Genomic DNA, 27,329 nt, shown 5'->3' on the forward strand with positions numbered 1-27,329 from the left:
GATCGAAAATAATTAGCTAACTTGCTTCAAATAAGAAGAGATTCCCAGCCTGGCCAGTGTGGCTCAATGGTTGAGCACCCACCTATGGACCAGGAGGTCACAGTTCAATTCCTGGTCGGGGCACATGCCTGGGTTGTAGGGGGCATGTAGGAGCCAGCTGATCAATGATTCTCTCTCATCATTGATGTTTCTAGCTCTCTCTCCCTCTTCCTTCCTCTCTGAAATCAATAAAAATATTTTTTAAAAGAAATTTATTAAGAAAAGGAGAGCCCATTCCCCCAACCCTTAAGGACCTGCGAGCTGAAGAGACAACTAAACTAGTGTTTAATGACCAGGTGACTTGTCAAAAGCTCATAGGATCATTTTAGTTCCACTTTCTAATATCAGACCCGCCTAGTGACGGCTGGTTCTCCCCTGCCCAGCTCACCTGGGCAACCCGATGATTTCAGCTCCCTGCCAGCTTCCTGTTCTGTTCCCCACAAGGGCTCTCAGTCCAGCTGCCTCCCAATTCCTTCCTTCTCAGAGAAGATCGGGGCTCTCAGATGTAGACTTCTTTTGCCCTCCACTGCTCTCGGCCCACAATTTCAAACTCAGTCTCATTTCCTGGCTCCCAGCCTCTAAGCGAGGGATACCCTCTCCTGTGAGGGCTCCGCCAAACCCTTCTGATGGACCCCGGGGTTACTCTCTAGCTAAGCTCACTTCCTCTCCACTTCCTTCCAACCCTGCCTCCTCTACCTGCTGCTTGGAGTGATATTTACAAAATGCAATTTTTTTTCAGTCTGTCCTTCAGATAGTGTGTTGCTTCTCCTTTTCAGTAGCTCAGTCTACTACCCATAGCTTACTTAGGTGCTCTAGTTGCAGCCCCCACCCCACCCCAACCCTCACTGCCTCCAGCCATCACACATCCCCTTGCACTCTCTGCCTCAGGGGTGCAAAGCTACATGCAGGCCTCAGGGCCTTTGCACACACACACACACACACACACACACACACACCAACCTCCCCCTTCCTAGGTGGCACTTCACTCCTCCTCTTTAATACTTGGTATCCAGGGCAGATTCATCATCATATCTGTGGTTCTCTTTGCTCTACTGTTCCAGGGATTTTGCATAATAGGTGACAATAAATGCCACTGGCCTAGGAACCAGATTTAGATCCTCATCTCTGATCTGCCAAACTGGCCAGCCTTCTTAGCAAACTCCCCCTGGGCCCGGTTCTAAGGCTTCTACTCTCTCTACTCAGCCCCGTGGCAGGAAGGGGCCCAGGAGGAACCAGTGAGGACCCGCTGCTGCAGTGGCAGAGCCAGAATCACCACTCGCTTACCCACCAGACTGGCCCATCAGCAGACCCTGGCTGGTAACAGAAGGCTGTGCTCATTCAGGTCTAGCCAAGCCAATTCAAGGTCAAATCCCCTTCATCCAGCTACAGAATACACCAGGGAGTCCTTATTGTATTACTTAGGCCCAGGAGAATCTTAGGCTAGGGTTTCGCAGCATTTCCTAATGATGGGGCTCACTGCAAGGTGAGAGGCGCACACGCTTCTTAACAAACAACACACCCACTTGAAGATGGCGAGCCTTCAGGCCCTCCTGGCTTTGGGGTGCGGAGTCACGGATTTCTAGGGACTTTCCAAGTATGTTAACAGCAGGCACCATCTTGCTGGTGGGCAGATGGTGACCCTAGAAATAACCTTTCCACACGCGAAGGCGCGCATGGGCGTGCGCACACACATGCACACGCACACATGCACACGCACACATGCACACGCACACACGCACACGCACACATGCACACGCGCGCGCGCGCGCGCGCGCACAGGGAAGGCGAGACAGCCGGCCCCAAAGTCTCCCTGGAATCCCGCTGACTAATTGGGAAATCCCGCGCCCCGCGCTGTCGCGTCGCCACGCCGGGAGCATGTCGGCGCTGGAGAGAGCCGCGCCGGGCGCGCCCAGCAGGGCCACCGCGCTGCCGCGGCCCGGGATCCGCAGGAAGTCGCGGGAAGGGGCTGGTGTTGCACGTGGCGGGGCGGGAGTCCCGGATCGCTGCAGGAGTGGTGTCCACCCGGGCCGGGGGCGCGGGGCCTTTAAGGGGGCGAGGACCGCCCGGGCGCCGGCGACCCTGGCCCCGCCCCCGAGGACCGGCCCCGCCCCCGGCCCCGCCCCCGGCCCCGCCCCCGGCCGCAGCCTCTCCGGCCACTGCTGGGCAGCGGGCGGGACGCCGGGGGCGGCGCGCGCAGGAGGAAGCGCGCTGGGCCGCGGCCCGGGATCTGCCCAGACGCCGAGTCGGGAACGCCGGCCGCCGCGTCCCCATTGCCAGGTGCGCGGGGTTGGGGGCTCAATCCCGGGCGGTGGCTGTCGCGCGCGGGCCGGCATTTCCTCCCGCTCCCCCGCCCGGCCTCCAGGCTCCCTGCTCCCGGCCCCGCGTCCCGGGCCGCGGGCCCTTTCCGCCCGCCGCCCAGATCAGCCCGCTACGCCCCTCCACGCCCCCCGGCCGGCCGCGCGCGGGCTGATGTCCTGAGCTCGCCGCCGGGGGCTCCGCGTCCCGCCCGGGCTGCCCTGGGAAGTTGGGCGAGGCGCGCCGGGTATGCGCCATCACCATGTCCCGCCTGGACGCGTGGCTCGGTGAAGTCCAGTGGCTGGTCTTGGTGTCGCTCTTCGTCGTGGCCTTGGGCACCGTGGGCCTGTACCTGGCGCAGTGGGCGCTGGCCAGGGCGCGAGCTCGGCCCCCGCGGCGGGCGGCGCAGCCGGGCGAGGACCTGCGCCCGGAGTCGGACGTGCTGCTCTCCTGGATTCTGAGGCTGAACAGCTGGAGGAGCCAGTGGCAGGCCGCCTGGGTGGCCGCCCTGAACCAGGAGGCCAGGCGGAAAGGGGTGAGTTTCTGGGAGGGCGTGGTGGTGCCGCGGGGCCGGGTGCGGCTGCCGGCGGGGTGCGGGCTGGCCGCGCAGAGCTCTTCTCTGGAGCCTCCCACAGCCCTTGGCTGATCCTGAGGGCGCCTTCCCTGTGGGAGGGGACCCTTGAAAGTTTGGAGAAAGACCCTGGAGTGCGGACCATCCTGGATGGGGAATCAAGACAAAGTGACTGGACCTTATTCGCCCCAGAGGAGGCGTGTCTGGCTGTTGGAGAGACTTGTCAGGGGGGCCCATTCCTCTTCTAGCTCATGGCAGCCCTTCCTGGGGTCCCAGGTGGATTCTGGTTCCCAGCTGGACACTTTCGGCCTTTGTACCTGATGTATGAATACCTGTGACCCAAACATACTTCCATCCAGAGAGCTGGATTTCACCAACGATGTACATCTAAGAGGTTTGCTCTCATTCCCTGACATATAAAATTCGTGACCACTGAGAGCCAGCCGCTTCCAGACATTGTACTGGGGGCTTTAGGTGCACATGTCATGTGAATGCTCACAACTCCTGGGTCTGTCATCACTTTATAGGTAGGAGCTGAGACCAGAGAGGTTAAGGAACCCACCCAAGGTCACACAGCCTGTGCTGGGCCGAGCTGGGATTGGACTCCAGCCACCTCCTGCCCCAAACAAAACGTAGGGGCTTGTGACCCAACTGCTGCCGCACACTCCGTGGTTTTGTTTCTTCCATGGTTAAGGACGTGGTGGCTTATTTTCACTTTTAAGACATCGTAGTTTAATGACAGATTCCTGGCATCTCCTATTGCTGGGCATCCCCGTAGTAGGAACTGGGGCCTGGTGGGATTGGGAGGTGCCTCCCAGCCTTGGCCCGTCCTCCTTGCTTTCAGGGTCCTGCACCTGCCTGTGCAGCTCAGTGGAGAAGCCTGGGGCCTTGCTTTGGACATAGGGAAGGCAGTGTGCCTGTTCCAGAGCCGCCTGGGCCTGGTCTTTGCACCAGGGTTTAAAAAACAAAAAGCTTTGCATATAAATGGCCGTCCATCCAACAACTTGAAAGACTGACCCTGTTCTGAACTATTGAAAACGGATTGTACCTTTTGGATAAAAAAAAAAAAAAAAAAAAAGGCTTCAAGGTCAGTTGACTGCCAGCTGTCATGGTGCCTAGAAAATGTGCCCCTGCCGTTCAGAGCTGGACGTCTCCTGGCCAGGGACACCACCCCAGTTCCTGTGGGAGCCCTAACGCCGTGTGGCCCCCCACCTGGGAGCACACCAGGTGCTGTCATTGACCCCTGATTGAGCTGGGGTCACAGGCCAGGTTCGGGGGCTGAGTGAGTCCACTTTGGCTGGTGGTGTGAGCAGGTGTGAGCCTTGTCCCTGCTCCCTTTAACATTCAGGGGAGCGCTGGGTGCGTGATCTGGCGGATCTGGAGGAGTTTCAGGCACGGAGGTGGGACCCTACCTCGGATGTGTGCATTGGGGTAGCCCTGCTTAACCCATTCTGCCTCGTTTCCTGGCATTTCTCAATTGGCTCCAGAAAATAGGATTGCCTTAGACACTGCTTCCAGATTGCTCCTGCCCCCCGGGGTGTTGCAAGTTCCTCCTGGAATGCCTGGTTGGTCAGGTAAGGCTGAGAACCTTGAAGGAACTGGAGGTTTTGAAAGAAAACCTTTCACCCAGTCCCCTGACTCTGTGGGAGCACTGTTCAGGGAGTGGAGACAGGCATCTGGCTGGTTTGCCTTCTCTCTGTTCTGTCTGCTGTTGACCATGCACTGCAGCGTCAGGACCTCCGTGTTTCCACGCTCCTGCCAGGAAGGCGCCGTGATGTACGGGGTTCGAGCTCAGAGCATGGCAGGGACCTCCCAGACAGTTTGGGTGGCTGTGGATTGCATCTGCTTGTGCTCCCTGTGCCTGAGTGTTGCTTGATTTGAATTCAATTGGAAGGTGTTGCAGGAAGATAGGATCTGGGGAACTCCCCACTACAGACTTGTCGCACACCCTCCCTGTCCTCCCCCACCCCTGTTGCAGCACTGATGACAATAAGGGTGAGCAGGCTGGTGTCTCTGGTGGCTGTCCTGACCCAGCAGCCACCCTGCAGTTCATTGCCCATTGCCCTCCCTCCGACTCGATTCCCACTAATCCCAGATTAGGGCTGACACTCCATGCCAGAGAGGCCCGGAGAGCCACAGCTAAATGGCCCCCTGCGGCCCAGCCTCTCTGCCCTGGCTGGGGAGGAGACCACTTCTCAGCCAGTCCCTGGGGGTTGGGGGCGCCCTGGAAGTCACGATCATATCCAGCGTCTTCGTGAAAGGTGGAATTCTCTATCGAATGGAGACGGTAACTCTTGAATTCTGTCTTACCCCAACTTTGCATTTTAAGACCAGAAGGAATCCCAAACTCTTCTAGCAAAGCCCCTTTCTTCTGCAGAGGGGAGACTGAGTTCCATGAGGTGGAGAGATATGCCAGGGTTCACCCAGATCCTGGTCCAGGTCCCCTGCGGGCAGGAAATTCGAAGTTGAGACCTATATGATCCTTTTCACGGAAGCCCAGCAAGAAAGGATAAAAGGGTTTGATTGCTTAATGAACCATCCCTAGCTGCGGGGCTCCTTTCTCCCAGGACCTGAGTCTGGAGCACTAACCCGTGGAGCCTCCTTTGACTCTGAGTGACCCATGGCCATGGCAGTGCAGGTCCCTCCTGTCGGACGGCCCTGTGGTTCTGACCCTTACTCTGAAACTATTTTTAAATTAGACAGGATGGTGAGTTGGAGAGACAGAGGAAACCATGGCTGCTCTGCCAGCTGGCCGGCCAGATGCCAGGTGTGTGGGGAGCACAGGTGACTTGCCTAGAGAGCTTTGAAAAAATGCACATGCCTTCCCCCTGCAGTTCGGACTTAGCAGGTTGGCAGGGTTGAGGGCACACACTGTATGTTTCACAATTTCCCCAAGCTGGCTTCTTCTCACAGTGAGAGGCTGCCAGATACACGCCAGTCCCTAGGCCAGCGGTTCTCAACCTGTGGGTCGTGACCCCTTTGGCGGTCGAACGATCCTTTCACAGGGGTCGCCTAAGACCATCCTGCATATCAGATATTTACAATACGATTCATAACAGTAGCAACGTTACAGTTATGAAGCAGCAATGAGAATAATTTTATGGTTGGGTCACAACAGGAGGAACTGTATTTAAAGGGCCAGAGGTTGAGAACCACTGCCCTAGGCCAACTATCCGTCATTCACCCCACAGCACCTCTCCACTCTGGCATCCCAGACACCCAGTTCCAATGGATCTGATCACAGTTCAGTCGTGAGAACAGACAGCCTAGAACTGCCTCAGTCACTGACTTGGAAGGAACACCTCTTATCCAAAAGCAACAGCTGCGGCTTTCCCTTTAGTTCCCCTGGTAACTGTGACATTTACACAATGGTTTGCCATGACAGTCAGTTACCCCAGCGATGGTCCACACCCCGGACACCCACCTGGGAAGCTCTGGGTTGCGCGCTCTGCCGGTGAGCTGGACGGCGCTTCCCTGCCTAGGCGGGTGCCCACACATTGTGAGTATTGGCCCCAGAGTGGGGGCCGCCTTTCGGACTTGTCCAGCCGTGGGCCACCCTGAAGCTGTTTGTTTCTCTGGTCCTTTGCCCCAGGGTTTTTTTTCAGAGGGATGTTCTAGGTGCAGATGACCAAAGTTGTGGGACAATCTGTGGTTTTCCGAAGAAAACAGGAAAGATGCTGTGTGAACCTAGAGCGTGTTCCGAGCAGCTCTCACTTGTAGATGAGCTTCAGCAATTTAAAAAGGAAACAAAGTGATAAGACTTCAGAGTTTTCCTGTTACGTAATGAGCTCCGAGTGGTGATCGCAAAAATCCAAACTCCTGGCCAGCGACAGAGGCCACGCTGTAAGAGGTCAGTTGGCAAAGATGTGAAGGCAGCGTTGGATAAGGGGCCCGAACGGGCCCCTGCCTGCACCCTCCACCCCAAACCGGCCTCCTTTCTGTTCCGTGAACATATTCCCTTTGTCTCAAATACTTACTTAACCTTTTTCTTCTTTAACTTCTATAAAGCTGTCAGAAGATCCCTATCCTCCCATTTGCCAGGTTGCTGCCCCACCCCCACCCCAGCAGCCTGTGCTTGTCCCAAATAGCATTGGCACCTGGTGCTCACCGGTGTCTCATGGAATTGTAAGCTAGTCCGGAGCCCTGTCTGCCCGGGCACAGCCCACCCGGCACCCAGCACAAGGCTGGCTCGCAGCAGTGGGTGTGGGGGGTGGGATGAAAGGCAGGGCCTGTGAGAAGCTTGTCGCTGGTGGGGAGAAACAGTGTCCGTGAGCATCACCCCATCTGGACACAGGCCTTCCCCGCTTGGGAGCCAGCCAAGCCTGGGCAACACAAGCTGTTTAATGTGCTTTGTTTTTCACTTCTGAAGAATCAACATTAAAGGAGGCTCGCGGATGACTTTGCAAATTGTCCGCATGAAACCCAGGAGTAGGCGCCAGTTCAGGTTGCTCCCTGCACTCACCCATTCTTGCAGCCTGACCAGAGCTCAGAGGAAGGAAGAGTGGGTGTCGTGTCAACTAAAATGCAGCCAAAGCTAACTTGCCTCCCATCGTGGGCTGCTGAGCTGGGAGGGGACTTCTTGAGCTGCTTGGAAGAACTGTGTTCACTGCTCAGGCTGAAAGCTCTGGGGCTGTGTGACCTGGGGCACGTCCTGGCCTCTCTGTGCCTCATTTGGAGAAGAGGGTAGGTTTGGGTTCAATCTGAAAAAAGAGAGTCCACTCTGGATGAGATGAGATCGTCGTGAGGCATTTAGTAAATAGCGTCAATAAAGGTGGGGTGCTTCTTGTAAAGTCTCTTTTAAAAAAACATGATTTTTAAAATTGCTCTTAGATTTACAGAAAAGCAGCAAAAATAATTCAGCCTAGTCGGCATGGCGTCGACCTATGAACCAGGAGGTCACGGTTCGATTCCTGGTCAGGGCATATGCCCGGCTTGCAGGCTTGATCCTCAGTGTAGGACGTGCAGGAGGCAGCCGATCGATGATTCTCTCTCATTATTGATGTTTCTATCTCTCTCTCTCCCTTCCTCTCTGAAATTAATAAAAATATTTAAAAAAATAATTCAGAGTTTCCATGTATTCCTCACTCAGCCTCACATAACCATAGCATAATGATCAGAACCAAGAAATTAACATTGGTACAATGTTACTGTAATTTATAGTAAAATGATATTAACATTGTAACAGGACAGAAAATTAACATTGGCACAATGTTACTATAACTCATGGTACAATGATGTTAACATTGTAACAGGACAAGAAATTAACATTGGCACCATGTTACTATAATTCATGGTACAATGATATTAACATTGTAAACAGAATAAAGACTTTAACATTGGCACAATGTTACTGTAATTCATGGTACAATGATATTAACGTAAACAGTATAAGACATTAACATTGGCACCATGTTACTATAACTCATGATACAATGATGTTAACATTGTAACAGGACAAGAAATTAACATTGGCACCATGTTACTATAATTCACGGTACAATGATATTACCGTTGTAAACAGTATAAGACATTAACATTGGCAATGGTCTGCAACCACTGAAGCCCTTATGTGAATTTCACAGCTTTTCCACCAGGATCCTCTCTTGTTCCAGGGTCCCATTCAGGTCCCACATGAAGTTGTTGCTTCTCCTTGGTCTCCTGCAGTCTTGAACAGTTTCGTATTCTTTCTTTGTTTTTCACAACCTTGATAAGTCTGAAGGATATTGATTATTCTTTTGCCAAAGGTCCCTCAAATCTGGTGTTTTTAGATGATTGGACTGAGGTTATACAAACTGCGGACGTGATGTTCCCCTTTCCCTATACTAAAGCACAGGGTTCGTGATGTCATTGTAACTTACTGCTGGGGACTTGGGCCTTGATCCCTTGGTAAAGGTGGTTTGTCTTCTATCTTATGGCCCCTCTTATCTCGTTCCCTCTGAGGTTAAACATCTTGTGGAGATGCTCTGAGACTGCACACATCCTGTTACCCCTCACACTTGGCTCGCGGACTCCGGCATCCATCTGTGTGACGGGTCTGCAACAGTTACTTCTGGGAGTTTGCTTAATGATGGTTTTTTTGTTTTCATCTCTCCTACATTTATTCATTGGACTTCCACCTCAAGAAAGGGCTGCCACTTCTCCTCCGTCCATATATTTAGTTGGTTATTTACATCAGGGTGGACTCACGGTTATTTGTTTTATTCTGTGCATTATAATCCAACACTGTCGCTGTTGGCTGTGTTGTTTCATTGACTGTTGTTTGGCCACGGGCAGCCCTGTTAGTAGTAGCCTTTGTGTTCTGCCATCAAGACAGAAAGATATGTGTGTGTGTATATATTTAGCACTTCCTTCCTTCATGGCTCCACAGATGTTTTTTTTCCTAGACTCATCTTGTGTTTTCCCTCTTCCGGCCCTGGATTCAGCCCCGATTCCTGCTTTTGGAGAAGTGTTTAGGAACCGAGATCCGGGGTCATTACTGCCGGGGTCTCATTGCTTCTAGACTTTTTTTAGTGGACAGAGCTAGGAAATGTATGTGTGTGCACCAACACACTCACACACATGTCTGCATTTCTCTTTCTGTCTGATTCTTCAAAACCATGACTTTATACGGATCCCTTGGCCTCCAGGTCAACAGCACAGAGTTCATTTTATCTTCCCCTTTCCGTGTTTTTAACTTCCTTCTCCAGGAGGGAGGCATCGGGTACTCGTTATCTGGAACATATTTATTTGCCTGGTCGGTTCTGGCATCCACCTAGAGTAGCTTCTGAATTGCCAACCTGTACCCCTGTGAGACACACATTTACTGCCGAGGTTATGGCATTTATCGGCGGTCAGGGCATTGTTTCCCAAAGTGTCTTAGGTTAGAGCCGTGTTTCCCCACCCTCCAGGGGTTCTGATATTCATTGGTAATGAAGGCAGTCAGGTCCATGTGCTAGTGTTGGGGTTCCATCGGGGGCGCCTCCCACATCCTGATTAAAGAGAGAGTCCGTCTTTACCCAGTGATCTGGGATACCACCCTTGTCCCCTGCTAAGTTTGCTCCTGTGTCTGGGGCTGTTTGGGACATCCTGTCCCCGTCCACTGGTGTTTGTGCAGCGGTTCACACAGCTTGAAATGTGCAGGGTCTGATGTTGGCAGGGCTAGGCCCCTCGTGACTTTCCTTTTTCAGTGTTTCCCCGGCGATTCCCAGGTGGACGTACAGTCTGGCTCTGGCCTGAGCGGGGGTAGCATCTGCACTGGGGCTGTCTGCTCACGGACAGTACGGGACGTGTGGGAGTTCGTGGTTGGGTGTCGTACACACGCCTGCCTTCCTGAAACTCGAGGATTAGGCGGTCGGAAAGGGAAAGGGAACCTGTGTCCTCGTTTTAACTTAATTCCTTTCCTTTGTGAGACCACCTTTGACATGAACTTTCCTGGTAGAATCTTTCCAGGATTTTAATCCATGAGGGGCCTGCCATAGGTAAGAGGCTATGGACGGCGCCCCCTGATGCCCAGGGCAGGAGCCTGCGTCCAGGCTGCTCACAGCCGGCCAGCAGCTGTGCTCTGCAGCCTGGGACAGAAGGTACATTGTTTCCCTTGAGCTGTCCGGCAGCTGTCACCACTCCTGCTGACGGGTGGCTTCCCTGCCTGGCACTGCGCTCTGTGCTGGAGGCTCTTCTCTCAGCCGGACGACCCCGTACTCGGACCCTTGTCATCCCCAGGCTCGTGGCTTACCCCTGGCCAGCCGGCCACACAAAAACAAGCACAGCCTGGAGGGCGTCCGCCGAGCAGCCCGAAACTGTGACTTCATCGCTCTTGGGGAGTAGGTTTCATTCTCCTCCCATGATTTTTGGGGGGTGAGATCGGTGTTGCTGAAACAGGGCGAGGTTAGAAGCATGGAATTGGAAGTGTTCTGTGCCTGTTAGCTTTCCTTTGCATCCTGGGGAATTCTTAAGAAGTAGCCCCCGATGATGACATGGCCTGCTGGTGTGGGCTGTGCCTGCCAGCAGAGCTTGGGCGTCTTTTGCAGAATTTTGTTTCCCCACCCCGATCGTGTCTTGTAGCTGGAACCAGCTCTCCACACAGAGAGTCTCTGAGGTAGATGGAAAGTGGAGGGAAGCTGTGGGGTGGAAGTTTCTCTTGCAGCCAATCAGAACTTCCTTGGCCACGATACACGTCAGGAAGCAGTTTAAGAAGAGTTTCATGCCAGATTGTGTTGTTGGCATAAGTGTTTGGCCTCTCGAGATAATTTATTTTATTTATTATTATTTTAAAATATTTATTGACTTTTTTTTTTTAGAGAGAGAGAGGAAGGAAGGGGAATAGAGAGAAGCATCAATAATGAGAGAGTATCATTGATGGGTTGCCTCCTACACACCCCACACTGGGAAGCAAGTCCACAACCCGGGCATGTACCCTGACCGGGAATCGAACCTGCGACCTTGGTTCATGGGTTGACACTCAGCCACTGAACCACACCGACTGGGCTTGAGAGAATTTATTTTAAAAAGGACAAGCCCTGGTTTGTTCTTTCATAAAACATCAGTCTTGTTGCCTTGGGGGTCATATTAATTGAATTGCACATCTCACACGGGCAGAGTTTTAATTGCAAGAACCTAAATGGACGTAGGCTGACAAGCCCCGGGGAGTTGACTGGAAGGGGGCAGAGGGTGCACAGAGCTGAAGGCTGGGTTCAGCCGGGACCCTGGGGGCAGGAGCTGGCAGCTCTGAGGTCTGCAAGGCACAGCCACCAGCCTGGCTCATTGCCAGCCAAGGAGTCCCAAATTCCAGGGAGAGGTGGCCAGCCCCAGGGGTTCCTGGCCGCCCACCCCTTGGGCGGTGGGAAAAGAGAAGGGGGCACCTTAGGTGCAATGCCAGGGACCAGGAAGAAGGAACTCTCTACAAACAGGGCTCTCACCAGAGGAAGGGAGGACACAGCCCTGGCACCCGCTGTGCATGGCCAGATGCTGTGCTAGAGCCGCAGACCCACAGGCCAGCGTGGGCCCCCACCCCCTACAGAGCCTGCGTTTCTTTGCACCGTGAGCCTGAGCATTCAGAACGCCCTTCGCCGTCTTCATCGTTAGATTTGCCCTTGTTCCTGGGAGTCTCTGCTTCCCATCCTTGTCCCATAACTGAACCTGCCCCTGAGCGGGAGCCAGCCTGAGCTGGCGCACAGGTGCATGCACAGGTGTGTGCGCTGGCGGATAATTGACCTTTGCTGCTGCCTAGAAGTCCAGGTTAACTAAAAGGCGCCCTGTTACGTTTTCTTAGATGTGCAGAGCTTTTCTAGCAGAAGCCTGACTTCCTCTAAAAAGCAGGCATCGCCGCTCTGCACGCGTCTCCTCACTGCGCTTCTCTCTTCCAGGGCCCGCTGTCCCTGTCCTTCGAGGAGGACCCGCAGCAGCCGCCCCTGGAGCTGGCGGTGCAGCAAGTCTCCAGTGCGGCCAGGTCGGCCCAGGAGAAGGTGAGCTGGGCGCGGTCCCCTGTGAAAGGGCCTCTAAGCTAAAGCTGATGAGGGTAGTTTATTCTGTCTGAGAATCATTTGAAAATGTAGACGCCTTACATGAAGAACATCTGCTCATCAGCTGGTGGATGGAGACATAAAAAGTGGTATAGCCATACAGTAGGATATTGTGCAGCCTTTGAAGGAATGAACCTCTGACATGCCACGACGCGTGAGCCTTGACGACATTATGCTCAGTGAAAGAAGCCAGACACAAAAGATCACTTATTGCAGGATTCCTTCTGTGTGAAGCGTCCAGGACAGAACAACCAGTAGAGACAGAAAGCAGACCAGTGGTCGCCAGGGCTGGGTGGGAAATGGTGGTGACGGCTGTGGGTTTCCTCTGGGGGTGATGAAAATGGAACATTTCATCGGTGATGGCAGGCATACCACGCTGGGAAGCGCACTTTAAAAACATTTAATTCTACAGTTTAAGTGGTGAATTACATGGTATGTGAACTTATATGTGTATGTGTACATATGTATATATTCTGCAATATGACATACAGATTTGAGCCATTGAGATAGTATGGAGAGTTCATTTTACAGTTGCTAACCCCCTCACAAGCTGAAGTGACTTATTAGACTCGTCAAATACCATAAATAATTTTATTGATTTTTTTAAAACGCAAAGTGACTGTAAAACATCCCGAAGAACCACATCCACTTAAAAGCGTACCACGCAGCAGCCGGGGGGAGGGACACCTTTTGTGACCCCAGGTCGATAGGCAGTGTTGCTGGCCCCGAACGCCCGCCCGCCCACCCGCGTGTACCCCCCCCCCCCCCCCCCCCCCCCCCCCCCCCGTCTCAGCTGGAGTGTTGTTCATGCATTTGTTAAGAACATTCACCGCCAGCTTTCCCTGTATGGGGCGCGGCAGCTCTGAGAGTCATCTGGGTGGACGTATGTAGCTCTGTTCACTGGCTTCAATACGGTCAGGGCTCTGGACGGCCCACAGCTTCCCCCTCCATCCTCTGCCGACGGGGCCTTAGGCGGTTCTCTCTTTGTCAAGTGCAGCAGCTGCATGAGCCTGACTGTGCGCAGGGTCCTAACCCTCAGCCAAGCATGGGACTGAGAGTTGGGTGGGGGGCGGTGGCCAAGCTGTGGGTACGCAGAGTTTTCCAGAACTGGTCCCCAAAGTGCTGTTCCAGCCGACTCTGCCCGCAGCACAGGAGAGCGCCTTCCCCTCCCCTGGCCAAGGCACTCACACAGCGGTACAATCCTGGAGCCAGTGTGGGGAGCCTCTGGAAGGTTTTGGGGTGACAGGAGGAAACCGGCGGCAACAACGCAGGATGCTGAGTCCGGCATGGCCCACAGCGCTGGGAGGGGCCGGGTGAGCAGGGGTCACAGGCGGGGTCTGAGGCGCAGACCCCTGCAGGCCTGGCCTCCCGGAGGCCCCGGTGTGGGCAATGCCTCCGGTGCACGAGCGCCCTCACTGTTACAGGCAGGTAGGGGCCGGTCCCTTTGTGGTGGGCAGTTCTGTTTGGTGTTCTCTGCCACTGTCCCAGCTGAGAGAGGAGCAGAGCGTCCGGGGCTGGCCCGCAGGTGCAGGGAGGAGCAGACCGGGAGCAGCCGTCGGGCATTGTCAAAGGTCTGGCTCTGGTGCCAGGGGAAGTCGATGGTGAAAGTACATTTGCTTTCATACAGCTGCAGAACGATGCGCGCTCGTGAGGAAGTGCACAGCCGCTCAGCAGTGCAGAAACTCCTGCTTTAAAGTCTGTGCCTCGGCTCCCTGGGCTGGGACCACTGACCGCTGTCCACAGGGGCCCTGGAGGCTGCCTACCGACCGCAGGCAGACGGAAGAGTGCGCACACGGTCCTGTTTTGTTTCACAATTATCTTCATAGTTCTTGACGATTATGTTCTTGGCCAGGCAGGGAAATGAGCCCTTGTCATTGCCTTGTGCTGCGGCTAGTGCTGCCCCCCTCGGACACGCTGGCCAGCGGTTGGGTGACAGGCGCCCGGGGCCCTGCACAGTGTGGGGAAGTGGGTCTGGTGGTGTCGTGTGTCGCAGTAATGCTTGGGAGCCCAGGTCCTGTGCACGCCCACCCGTGGGGACGCCCTGCGGGATCTGCCTGGCTCCTGGGAAGCTGCGCGTGGACTCGCCGGGTGCTTGGCTCCTGCACACGGCCTCTGCCACTCTTTGCCAGCTGGGTGCACAACAGTTCAGTTCCATTTCAGCACTGACTAGTGCCCCACAAGTCTGTGTCCACGTCAGACGCCAGTCCCAAATCAGGGCCCCCCAGACTCTGACCGATCGGCTGTAAAGTCAGGGGATCCCACTTCTCCTCAGGTCCAATCATTTGCTGGAACAGCTCACAGAACTCAGCTGTAATACAGGACGCGGCTCAGGAAGCGCCGAGGGCAGAGATGCTCGGGGCCAGGTGTGGGGAGGGGCGCAGGCTTCCATCTCTCTCTGCGTGCACCGCCCTCCCCGCACCCCCGACCCACAGCTCCCTGCGCCCCTTGTGGAGGGGCACTTATGGAGGTTCCATGGCGTGGGCAGGACTGATGACATCACTGGCCGTTGGGGATTGAATTCAACCTCCAGCCCCTCTCCCCTCCCGGAGGTTGGGAGGAGGCTGGTGGTATCAGCCCTGTCGTCCTGGTTCCGTCTTGCTGGTGACCAGCCCTCTCCTGAAGCTATGTAGGGGCCCCAGCCACCAGCACCAAAACACAGCTTGTCACTTGGGAGATTCCAGGGGTTTTAGGAGCAGGGTCCCAGGAACTGGGGTCAAAGACCAGCTGTTTGTTTACCACAGGCCGCAGCCCTGCAGAGCTTGTGGCCTTTCCCTAGGGAAGACTCCCTGCCGGGCCTGAGCTTGCCTGGCAGATGGGGCATCTTCTCACGCAGGCACACACTCCGCCTAGGCCTCCCAGGCCCGTGGAGAGGGACCCTCCCTGTGGGGCGCTGCTGGGAGCCGTCACCTGCACACGCCCTCCCCCCCCCCCCCCAGGACCCCCCCTCTGCCTCCTGCCCAGGCTGACAAGCACCAGGGACTCTTCTCTCTTCTCCCCAGCTGTGGTCACGCTCTTACCCAGAGCAGCACGCTTCCACCTACCTTCTCATTCCTCACGTCCTGGGAGAGGCTCGCTCTAGAATGCGTGACCCAGAAAAAGGCCTCCTCTATTGCGATATTGCCAGTGGCCTACGAGCCAGTGCTTCCTCCGCACGATGCGGCAACAGCCCTTCCCGGCCCAGCCCTGGGCTCCCAGGTCCCACGCGGCTCCGTGCGGGCGTGAGACCCACGAGCCCTCGGGGAGATGCCTGCACGGGGATCGGCGTCCGGGGGTTTGCGCTGTGACAGGCGCTTCGCTGAGACAGCCGTGCACTTACTTCTCTTGTGCCGGGGGCAGGCTACCTGTCTCTGAACGTAGCCGGTATTAGGAAAGCTGGCCAGTGAGCATGCGGGGAGCAACCTTTCGAGACCGGCAAGATTGTTGGCTTTCTTGGTGTGAGGCCAGGTGCCGTGTGAAAAGCATTACGTAGCTTTGATTTCCAGGCCGTTTGTAAACAAACAGAGGCTTCTAATGAATGAGCAGCTGTGGGTTAGAGTGTTAGATCCTGTCATCACCCACCCAGCATGGGGCGTGGCTGTGAGGCCGGGAGACACTGGTTGGACGGGGCTGGTTTTGGGTGTTTCCTTCTCTCCTCAGCCGCAGGTGCTGTCTGTACATAGGAACCCCTCCCTGCAGGAATGTGAGGGCGCCAGCCTGTGCACCCCCGGCACGACGCCTGCCCTGTCGTCACTCGTGATGCTGATGCTATCGGTGTGACCAGCCCTGGGCGATGGGCTCGTGCTCATTCATACTGCGCTCAACACCTCCGCCCGAGCAAGTGTCATGCCCACTGTTCAGAGGAGAAAAGCAAGGCAGAGAGAGTGAGTCACTTGGCCAAGGTCACCGAGACCTAATAAGGAGCAGAGGCTGGGTTTGAACCCCCGTCGGCCCCCAGAAATGAGCTCCGACCCCTGCACATCGCACACAGCACACCGGGACTGTTCTTTTCGCATTTTTTAGTGTTGTTTCCCTTAAGCCCTCACTCCCACTCTCACCAGAAAAGAGACAAGGAAGATAAGGAAAGGACTGAAAGGCACTAACCAGCCTTTGCTTCCATAAAGCCAGAGCGACACAGGATTGGGCCATGGCCTGGGGTTTCCCCCAGAACCGGTCCGCATTGAATGCTGGGGAACCCCACGGCCGGCACGGGGTGTGTGTCCTGTACTGTGAGCACATGGTGTTCTCACTGAGCCTTCCTGCTACACATTTACAGGCTGAAACATACTCTGCAGGCTTCTGGAGTCCTCTCTGCTCTTTCCAGGCCTCGTGGGTCCCTTGGTTTGCAAAGGTAGCCAGGTTCAACGTTGTTCATGTTTGTCTCTGTAGTTCAGGGGTGGGGGAACGTCTGGCCCGTGGGCCATAGAAGGCCCGCGAAATCATTTGGTCTGGCCCTGCGTAGGCATTAGGGGTGAGTGAATTAAACGTTTGACCAAATATAGCAGGCTGATTTTTAATAACAGTTGATAATTTCATATGGCCCTCGAGTGATGTTATAAATATCCACATGGCCCTTGGCAGGAGAAAGGTCCCCCACCTCTGCTCTAGTTGCAAAGAAGATGCTTGGTTGACCTTTTTTTGTTGTTGTTGCTGCTGCTTTGTATGACTTGAAGTTCCAGGTACCCCATTAGCCTGGCATTTATGCTAAAATGCTAAGGTTCTGAAATGTTGAACTGGGTCTTTCCAGGGGCAGGCAGAGATTACTCCTGGCAGGGCCATCTGTTTGGGTTACAGTGTTCAGAATCCTGAGCTCAGTAGCCGGATAGAGCCTGACCTCACCTGGAGAAGTCAGGGTGAGAGCACCACGGGCTGCTGAACACAGAGCTTGGGCGTGAGGGTGGGTGTGGCAGTGACCCGGCCCAGACCCAGCCGGAAAAAGACCCAAGTCCTTGCCCTTCATCTTAAAGGAAATGTCTCGCATGCGTCTCTTTATACAGAGTCGATGAAGGAGAACTTCATGTTCACGTATTTTGAAGCTGAAGAAAGTGCACAGTAAACTGTGTTATGTAGTGAGAATGCCTCCCGGAAGCATAGTGTTACGGAAAGCCTCCTTGTTCGTTGTAAAGTATCCCAACAAGAGAAGGGATGGAGACTCTGGCGGGGGGGCGGGGGGGGGGGGCAGGGTGTCAGAGCCCGGATTGTCCCAGGCACACCCCCGGAGCCTGTACCCAGCATCCCTTGGGCTTGGCTGCCCTCTTGTTTCCAGCATTTTCCGTCTCAGTCCACTGGGAGAGCTGCCTACAAAAGTCCACCTTCACCCGCATATTGTGAACGAGTGGGCAAGGGGGGTTGACTTCATAGATGTTCTGATAATGTTTGGCTCTAATGGGTTTTACTTTTAAAACTGAGTATGTTGTACCAGATCCGCCCTGTCCTCGGGAACCTCGGAGCCGAGATTGCAAAGTCGGGACGAGATCTGGTCGGGAATCAGGGTGATCACTGAAGGATCTTTCCTTCCGTGTTATCTTGGCGTCCTCTTCTCAGGATGCTACCAAGGATGATTCAAGTGAAAAATATTCAGTGACATAAACCTTTTTGGATACGGTTTTCTCTCTCGGCTGTGTTCCTAGTTCTTTTGGAGACAAAAGTAATTAAATGGTTTCCAGTTTTCCAGAGTGTTCCAGGCAAAGGAGCGGAGGCAGCTGGACCAGAGGCCCGAGTGAAAGGGAAAGTGGAGAGAGTGCAGGGGGTGTGAAGACATTAGGGGACTTTCTGGGTGGTGAGCAACAGCCCGACTTGGGAGTGGCAGGCCTGGGACTCTTTGGCCCTACTCTGAACAAAGGAACACTGTTTCCAGACAAGACCTATCTGTGTAGGTCTGTGAGTATTCAAGGGGTAAGACCTGTTTGTAGAGGTATGTGAGCAATTTAAGGAACAGGACCTATTGGTAGAGGCATGTGAGTCTTCAAGGGATAAGACCTATTTGTGTAGGTATGTGAGTATCTAAGGGACAAGTCCTGTTTGTAGAGGTACATGAGCATTTAAGGTCTTCGAGCTGGATTCTGTCCCGCAGGTCGTGATGAAATATGCTCACTTTCACATCCTGACGGAGCCTCTGTCAGCTGCCTTCTCTCTTGAACCTGGGGGTGGACCAGGAATGCCCTGACCTTCACTTGTCAGACCAGGTGCTTGTGGGACAAAAAAGAAAAAAGGTGCTACAGAAAGTAACCTCACAAGATGACCTGATTGCAAACTCCTCACTGGGCAGGTCGCGGTGGGTAGTCACACCCCTGGCATAGAGCTTCTTTCGTAAAAGGCTTACCTTTGCCCTAAGCCAGCCATGTCCATGGTTTCTGTGTACCTAGGTTAACACACCTTTGAAATGCCCCCTGTCAGGCCCCCGCTTCTAAAGCGTGACCACCCTCAAGAGAGCAACAGCCTTAACGCTCTGGTAATCCCATCCTGCCTTGCTTTTCCCACCTCCGAGGAATCCTCCTTACGTTCCTGATTCCAAAGGCATAAAAGAAGCCGCAACCCCCCTTCTAGGAAGCGTCTTCCCAGTCTGTTGAGATCTTGCTTCCAGGTATATCCTGTGTTTGGCTCACATACATTTTTATACAAATTCTCTGCAGGTTTGGATGTTTGTTTTTTACATTTTTTAATTGATTTTATAGAGAGAGGAAGGGAGGGGTTCGACTGAGAGAAACATCAAGGTAAGAGAGAAACATCAATGGGCTGCCTCCTGCACGGGCCCCCACCGGGGACCGAACCCGTAACCTGGGTATGTTCCCTGATCGGGAATTGAACCAGCGACCTTTGGGGCATGGGACGATGCCCACCCAACTGAGCCACACCTCGAGGGCTGCAGGTTTGGGTTTTTTATGTCAACATGCTCCTTGAGCTCAAGACTTGCACCTCCGGGCCCTCACCACGTGCCGGCCACCCTCCATTAAACGCTCTTGGCCGCGGGGCGGGGCGTGGGGGGGTGGGGGGGATTTGTCTGGAACACACAGCTCAGCCTCCGCTGCTTGTCTTTGAAATGGTTTATGTGATGGAGGAGTTCTTTGCTTGCTTTGGGAGAAAATACCTCGGGAAGGAAGCAGTGGGTTCGTGGCACTCCTTTCTGTGCCCTGGGCCCCGTGGAGTCCCGCTCTGGGCCCCGGTTCACTTCTGTTCTCAGAGAGCCCTCGGTCCCCGCAGGGCCCAGGAGTGTCTCCATGTCACTCTGAAGGTCCAGCATCGCTCTCAGACTGCTTCCGAGGGAACCCCAAGCACCACGGCTGTGTAACAGCTCCACGTCCTGTCCGTGGGGAACTAGCTGAGGAATCCCCACAGACATGGTGTATTTGTGGTGGGGAACCTCTGGGGTCGAGATCAGGGCCTCTACTGACGAATTTCAGAGGAAAGGTGGGGGCAGGAGGGTTAACGGGGGGACTTATAGGTTTATATGCATAGCCCATGGACAAAGACAATGGTGTGGTGAAGGCCTGGGAGGGGCGGGTGCGGGGTGGAGGGGGGTCAATGGGAAGAAAAAAAGGGGGACAGCTGCAATACTTTCAACAATAAAGATAAATAAATAAAGACCAGGGCCTCTGTCTGTTCATTGGTATATCGGTAGCTGTCAATCTTGGACATTCTGTCCCCTTAGGTGGGGTCTTGTACCAGGTGGTCCTGCTGTCTGGTATTCTAAGGGGGGGGGGGGCACCCTGGGGTGGCAAGGCCTTGCCGCTGTTCTCCTGGGTTGAGGGCATTTAATTTAATCCCCATTGTGGATAGCTCCTTAATGCACTGAAAGAAGATTACTTATTTTTAAAAGCTCCTTTCCATTTTGTTCTCATGCATTTGACAAATGGGCCATTATTATTCTCCGGGCGGCCGGGGCAGAGGCTGGCCTGGAAAGGGCGGGGCCCCAACCGGTGTCCCTCCAATCGGCCTCCTGGGAACAGTGGCAGCATTTTGTGTGGCCATCGTGACATGTGGAGGCAGGATCGGATGGTGGTTTTAATTAGTGTTTCCAGCTGAACGCTGAAGGGAGGCCAGGAAACCGCTGGTCTGTGGGGTTTGGTTTTATGTAGACTCGGAAGCCAGCAGGCTGGGAAGACCCTCAGAGGGTCTCTGTGGGGAGCCGTTCGGACCTGGAGGTGTCTCACTTTCAGTGACAGCCCTCACCTCCTTGCTGTGACTTAAGTGGTAGTTGTGGTCTTCTTACGTGCAGAAGTGTTAGCGCCTTTTAAACTCATCTGTTTCTGTTTTTGTGTGTGTGTTTATTTGGTTTTAATTGAGCGCCTGAGCTGTCTCTGCCTCAAGGAATGGGTGGGGCAGTAGGAAGCGCCTTTTAGAATCGGATCGAAGGAAACCATCTCTCCCTTGCTTGCGGCGGGCACAAATAAAGCGGTCCGTTTTCTTGGGAAAACTCCAGTTAGCTTTGCAGAGAAGATCCCAAAGAAATAACAGACATCAGCCAGTCAGTTGTCTTTTTTTTTTACGTTTCGCGGGAGCGAGGCCTGGGCTGCTGAGACAGAGGGCAGCGAACGCTCTGTGTCCTGTCATTTGTGTGTGTGAGGCCTCAGGCATCAAAATATGTTCCTCCAGCGAGGATTGTTTACAGAGCATTTATTTTTAAAACGAAAAGACGACATTTCTTATACAAACATTTTCCCGTTCCAGCCTCTTGTGAACCCGGGAGATGCCATCACGTGATGAAGATACTATAACTAATCCACATGAATTCGTCTTCTGAGAGTGACCTTACAAGGGAGGGTGAAGATAGATAGGACTGGGCAACTTTCTGCCGGTGTTGGGAATAGGCAAGATTTTCTTCTAGATCTGTGCCCTGGAGGTCTTTGTGAAACAGGCCCCAAGAAAGGAACTGTTTTGATAATCTTTCTACTTCCTAATAAACCCACCCGAGAATTAAAACATTCTCTCTTCCTTCCCAAGTGACTCCCTTCAATATGGGGTCAGCAGTTCCCTTGGGAAGGAGGGGGAGTCCATCTGTCCTGTCTCGCTCTCAGCCGCCGGATGACCCCGCTGTGGCCAGGCACCCTGGTCACCTACTAGCCTCCCTCCATCCTCCCAGGCGTGCACACCTGCCACCTGGCCTGGAAGTCATCCCACCCTGGGCTTGCCTGGCGTCCTGCCAGAAGGGTGACTGGCCCTCCTTCTAGATCTGCTTCCTCAGAGAGATTCTGGGGCAGAAACTGGATATTCCTCTATCACAGTCATCCCTCTAAAATGCTTTGTGATTTATGTCAGGAGTATGGCCTGGTTATTCCTGGTGGAATTATTTGTCTTCTTAAACGTGCTCATTTGGTAATTCTGTTTTTAAGTCTGTATAATTTCGTAACTGTTTAAAATTTCATATGTTCTTTGAATTATTCCCACATCTTTGAAAACCATGACAGGTTAACATTTATTTATATAGAAAAAATTTCTTGTGTTCTGGATATATTCTTTAAGTGTTTTACTTGTAGCATCTATAGCTTATTTTCTTTCAAAGGCTCGTTTTTTAGTGAGACGTGATGGCTAATGGCTCTCACTTGTATGGATGTGGTATTGTCTGGGGAATTTGAAATCAGCGGGTGTGGAGAAACAGAACAGAGCGATATTTAAAGAAAAACATCTTTATGTGTGGAGAGAACATAACTAGATTTGGGCAAGGAAGAGTTTAGCTCCTGAGAAATCCATCAGGAAGAAAAGATTTGAAATATTTTCTCCAGTTTTCAGACTATTACATAATAGAAAAGATGTGGATCTGGATATATTTCCAAGTTTGAAACTCTGAATTCTTGTCCTTGCTGATATCTCTCTCTCTCTCTCTCTCTCAAGTTACATTACAGTTGTCTTGTCCCTCCTCCAGGTGGTGTCTTGTCGCGTGGTGGGCAAGGCCATCCAGTTCCTGGTTAATTCGGGGCCAGCCTCGCCCGAGGACACGGGGCGCCAGGAGTACAGCGTGCGGCTCGCCCCGCTGCATTTACAGGTGAGGTTGGCTGGGCTGTGCGAGTCATGGGAAACAGTTCTCATAAGCCTGTAGGTCAGCGTGGGGAGTCACAGGGCGTGAATATCCATGTTTTTATTAGTTGTCCTTCATTTAATAATTTCCCAACAATAACCTTCCATATTGTGTCTGTAGGAAATAAAAAGTGTGTGTGATATGTAAGTTATATATGCACACTTACATATATACTTGCATGTGCTGTACATGTGTATATACACACACATATATACATATACACACATATATGTATATATATAATGAATTTAGAGGTTTCCCATCTATCAGAAATGGGAGGGATGGTATCTTCAAGGACTTGAACAGTCGGCGGTGCTGCCGACAGGTAGGATCAGGTAGATGGCAGGTGAGTGAGGCGAGTGGGTCTGTCTCAGATCAGTGTTGGACCTCCGAAGTCTACTGCAGCTTGGAAAACCGCTTAGGGCAGTGGTTCTCAACCTGTGGGTCGCGACCCCTTCACAGGGGTCGCCTAAGACCATCGGAAAACACATATATAATTACATACTGTTTTTGTGATTAATCACTATGCTTTAATTATGTTCAATTTGTAACAATGAAATTGGGGGTCACCACAACATAAGGAACTATATTAAAGGGTCACGGCATTAGGAAGGTTGAGAACCACTGGCTTAGGGGCTGGACTGGGACATTCCTCTTCTTCCTTTTGAAAAAGTCTGCTTCAAAAGACCCCCTTTAAACTAGAGGCCCAGTGCACGGATTCATGCACCGGTGGGGTCCCTCCGCCTGGCCTGCACTCTCATAATCTGGGACCCCTTGGGGGATGTCAGAGAGCTAGTTTCAGCCCGATCCCCACAGGCCAGGCCAAGGGAACCCACCAGTGCACGAATCCGTGCACCAGGCCTCTAGTATGCATATAAGATCTTTGGTTAATCTTTCCCCACCCTTCCCCCTACCCCCTTCCCTCTGAGATTCATCAGTCTGTTCCATGTTTCCATGCGGTTTCCGCTCCTGCATTGAGCGTCTGCCCCCTGGTAGTCAGTGCGCATCATAGCTACCGACTGGTCGCTTAGGTTTTTATATATATAGATGAGTATCACCATTATTTTTAAGGTAATAGACCTTATTATAATAATTATAATAGACATATATAACTGTTTTATGATTTATACATAATTATATATAACAATTATATAGAGAGACATATGTAATAATTATAATAGACTTGGTGACATGTCTGGATAGCTGAGCTGTTACATAGCTGCGTCTCTGGCATTCAGCAGAAGTTCACTGTTGTTCCTGTTAGCGGTGTATAGAAGTGATAAATTTCTGGGTCTATTTTAGGGGTCACTGCTGATTCAATCCTGTGTTTCCTCTCCTGTCCTGGTGGCTGATTGATAATTGGGGGGCGGGGGCTGAACCTAAGTCATACAGGATTCTCAACCACAAGGGAAGATGATGCTCCATAAACTTTTCATGCAAAGACATGGTTTTACGTCAGCAGGGAGAACAAGATTTTCTGGGCACTGAAATGGCTTTTTTCCTGAAATCTAGCCCCTCCTCCCCCACAATGACACCCCCCTTTTCGAGTTGGAGAGGTGAAGTGTTGGCCTCATGGACTTGTCAGATGTGACTGCCTCCTGCTCCCCCCCAGTTTTTTGGGCAACGTGCTAGAAAAGAACTTCAAAGCCTGGGACACGTTCACACGACATCTGACACACATTTCAGGACTGAGCCCAGCAAGGACCACAAACACGAATGGAGCAAATGTAGTTTCTAAGATGGGCTTTAGGTGTCATTTGAGCAGCAAGTGACACAATTGTATCTTTGATCTCTTAGCACAGTTTCAAAGCAGCCCATGGATTAGCTGCACGCAGAGGCAGCTGCTAGGGACGGTCAATTATTAATGCTCGGGCAGCAGGCCTCCCGCTCCTCCCTTATTCCTCAGATGAAAGGCGCATAAAGGACCAGCAGTTGGGCTTGCTGCTGGCCCCCACCCCGCCTGGTGGGGGTGACGCGGGGACCCACGTCAGTGAAATGAAAGTGCACTCGTTCTAGAGTTACAAGGGAGGGCATCATTTCTCCGACCCTTTTGCTCGCGTGAGGTGAGAGTCCTGAGTATTCAGAAATACGGGCTGAGGCCATCCTTTCTTTCCCGTCGGTAGGTGGTGGGGAGAAGGGTGGAGACGCGAAGAGCTGACATTTTTGTGTCTGGCTGAAAAATGAAGGCCGGTGTATTAGTTTGCTACGGCTGCAGAAACAAATGACCACCAGCTTAGCTTAAAACAGCACAAGTGTATCCTGTTACCATTCTGGGGGGCCTGACGTCCCACACAGGCTGAAATCTAGGTGATGGTGGGCTGCCTTCCTTTCTGCAAGTTCCTGGGGAGAATCTGTTTCCTGCTCACTCGGGCAGAATCCAGCTCCTATCGGTGGTAGGACTGAGGCCCGGCCCCTGCTGGCTGGCAGCCCAGGGCAGTGCCCAGCTTCTAGGGGCAGCCTCATCCCTGGGCTCCTGGCAGCACCCTCCACCCTCAAGTCACATCTCTGGGGTCCTCTCTGCTTTTCTCTTCCCTTGTTATGGTTCCTCTGGGCTCGCCACGATAACCTAGACTCACCTCCACACCTGCAGACTCTCACCCTAATCCAGTGGTCGGCAAACTGCAGCTCTCGAGCCACATGTGGCTCTTTGGCCCCTTGAGTGCGGCTCTTCCACAAAATACCGACTTCTGTGCATGGGCCACGAAGTTTCAATCGCACTGTACGTGCATGCCTGCACGTGGCATTTTGTGGAAGAGCCACACTCAAGGGGCCAAAGAGCCGCATGTGGCTCACCAGCTTTGCCGACCACTGCCCTAATCGCATCCGCAAAGTCCCGTTTGCCGTGTAAGGTCACGTATCCACAGGTGCCACGGCTTGGAGTGCAGGCATCTTTGGGGGTCATTTTTCTGCCACTGATGGGGAGGGTTGAATGGGACATTGTGGGAGACCAGGGTCCAGTTAGAGGTTCTGTGGTGGCCCAGGCAAGAGGCAGGTGACCGGAACCAGTGTGCTCTGTACACAGCCCTCAGCGGACGCGTGAGCGTGGGGCTGGCCAGGCATCCTGGTTCCTCACTTACACCGCCCTTACATCTCGGTGACACTCCCACGAGGGAAACGCAGAGCACAGAGAATTTAAAGTGGACTGCGGAGTTCCGGTGACGTCGGGCCCTCAGCCACCAGCCCCGGGGTCCCTTGCTGAGTGGCAGGTGGAGGCCCAGGACAGTGCTGGTGGGGGTGGGACAAGGTCCCTGTAGTGAAGGGGCCGGTCACAGGGAGTATGGGACCCTCTTCTCCATCTGTAAGTGCGCAGGGTGGCCCGGGAGGCTAAGCACTTACCTAAGGAAATCGGTGAACACGCACACACACACACACACACACACACACACACAGGTGTGGGTGGGGCCTCTGGTGGAGACGGCAGCTCTCCAATAACCATTGTCTTTTTCCTCCTAAAGCTGGAGCTCCGCATGAAGGAGGAGAGAGAGGACATTCCGATCCGGTGGTCCTTCCTCAGCCTGCCGGAGATGGCCATCACCATCCAGCCCCGAGCCCCGGGGGAGGTCAGTCCGTACGTCCCTATGATGCCTCCAGCGGTGTATTGGGAACGTGTGTGCCTTGTGATGGATCTGATGCCCCCTCTCACCCCGGGCTCCGGGCTGCCCCTGGAATCCCCTGGCAGCCGTCAAGAACCCGGAAGCCTGCCTGCCACCCCGTGTGGGTGTCATGGGGCGGGGGAGTCCCCGTGTGGGTGTCAGGGGGCTGGGGAGTTTTTAGGTGCGCATGCGAGTCTGCGGTTGCAAACTGTTGAAGGAATGACGTTCTATCACACCTGATGGTCAGATTCGCTCTCCTGTCTAGAAATGGCTTTACCTACAGCTCGGGCCGAGCCCAGCCGGCTCCGAGGTCATGACCTTCTTCCTCTCCACGGTTTTTGTAAAGACGCACCCCAAATCTGGAGGCAGCCTCCTCCTGCTCCCCGGGGTCTTGGCTGTTAGGAGAAGTGAATTCGGGCGTGGGAGTGGGCATGCTAGTCAGTTGGCGTCGCCGTGTCCAGTTGCTGAAACGATGATGCAAAATCATTTACACCAAAGGCTTAGGTTACTAGGGTCTTCCTTTGCGGCGGCTTTTGCAGGGTTTCCTTGTGATTTAACCCTATCTCTGACTCTTGTTCACCAGCTGACAGATGTGACTTTAATAGTTGGTCTATAAATAGTCACTGTCCCGGCCTTAATCTAGATATGGACAGTTGCTTTTTAAAAAATACTGGTAAGTGTGAATGGTAGTTCTTTCAGCTTGCATGCATCCGAAGTGTCATTTGTGCCGGCTGCTTAGTTCCAGGAGGGGCATGTGCGCAGTGTCTCCCTCGCCGCCAGCTCCGGGCCTCTTTCTCCTTCTTTCCATATGTGTGCTCCTTCCTCCCACACGACATCCTTTGTTCTGTGACCTGCTCCCCTGGCACCACTGCCAACCTCACACCTGCCGACCTCAGGGCGCCCGCCGGCCCTCGTCCCAGAGTGCATCCCACTGAGGGGGCCCGAGTTCACGGTCAACAATGACTTGATTTTTTTTTCCTCCGTGTGGTTATCATACCCATGTCATGTCTCGTGAGCTGCATTTGTGTCTGTTCGGATACAGTACTAGGGTTTGTCCCCCATCTTTGTTGATTTATTTATTTTTTAATGTGAAAAATATTAACATGATTTTAAAGCAGTGGTTCTCAACCTTCCTAATGCCGAGACCCTTTAATACAGTTCCTCATGTTGTGGTGACCCCCAACCATAAAATTATTTTCGTTGCTACTTCATAACTGTAATGTTGCTACTGTTATGAATCGTAATGTAAATATCTGATATGCAGGATGTATTTTCATTGTTACAAATTGAACATAATTAAAGCATAGTGATTAATCACAAAAACAATATGTAATTATATATGTGTT

The 27,329-nt window shown here is 53.2% G+C and overlaps 1 protein-coding gene across 3 annotated transcripts in view; it reads left to right on the forward strand.

Moving 5' to 3' along the window:
• The first annotated feature begins 2,275 nt into the window (after nt 1–2,275).
• Nucleotides 2,276–27,329, forward strand: part of C2CD2 (C2 calcium dependent domain containing 2) — a 47,906-nt gene continuing 22,852 nt past the window's right edge. For 2 of the 3 annotated variants that reach the window (XM_070407155.1, XM_070407156.1), the window contains exons 1-4: nt 2,276–2,869; nt 12,247–12,345; nt 22,238–22,357; nt 25,846–25,950. In XM_070407155.1, the coding sequence (XP_070263256.1) occupies nt 2,597–2,869; nt 12,247–12,345; nt 22,238–22,357; nt 25,846–25,950 (597 nt within the window). In that variant the 5' untranslated portion in view covers nt 2,276–2,596. The remainder of the gene's footprint in view (nt 2,870–12,246; nt 12,346–22,237; nt 22,358–25,845; nt 25,951–27,329) is intronic. The other variant, XM_070407157.1, reaches the window with a different exon arrangement.

The sequence above is a fragment of the Myotis yumanensis genome, unplaced genomic scaffold, assembly GCF_028538775.1.
Source record: "Myotis yumanensis isolate MYYU_CA2020_CCGP unplaced genomic scaffold, mMyoYum1.0.hap1 SCAF_2, whole genome shotgun sequence".
NCBI classification, from domain to species: domain Eukaryota; kingdom Metazoa; phylum Chordata; class Mammalia; order Chiroptera; family Vespertilionidae; genus Myotis; species Myotis yumanensis.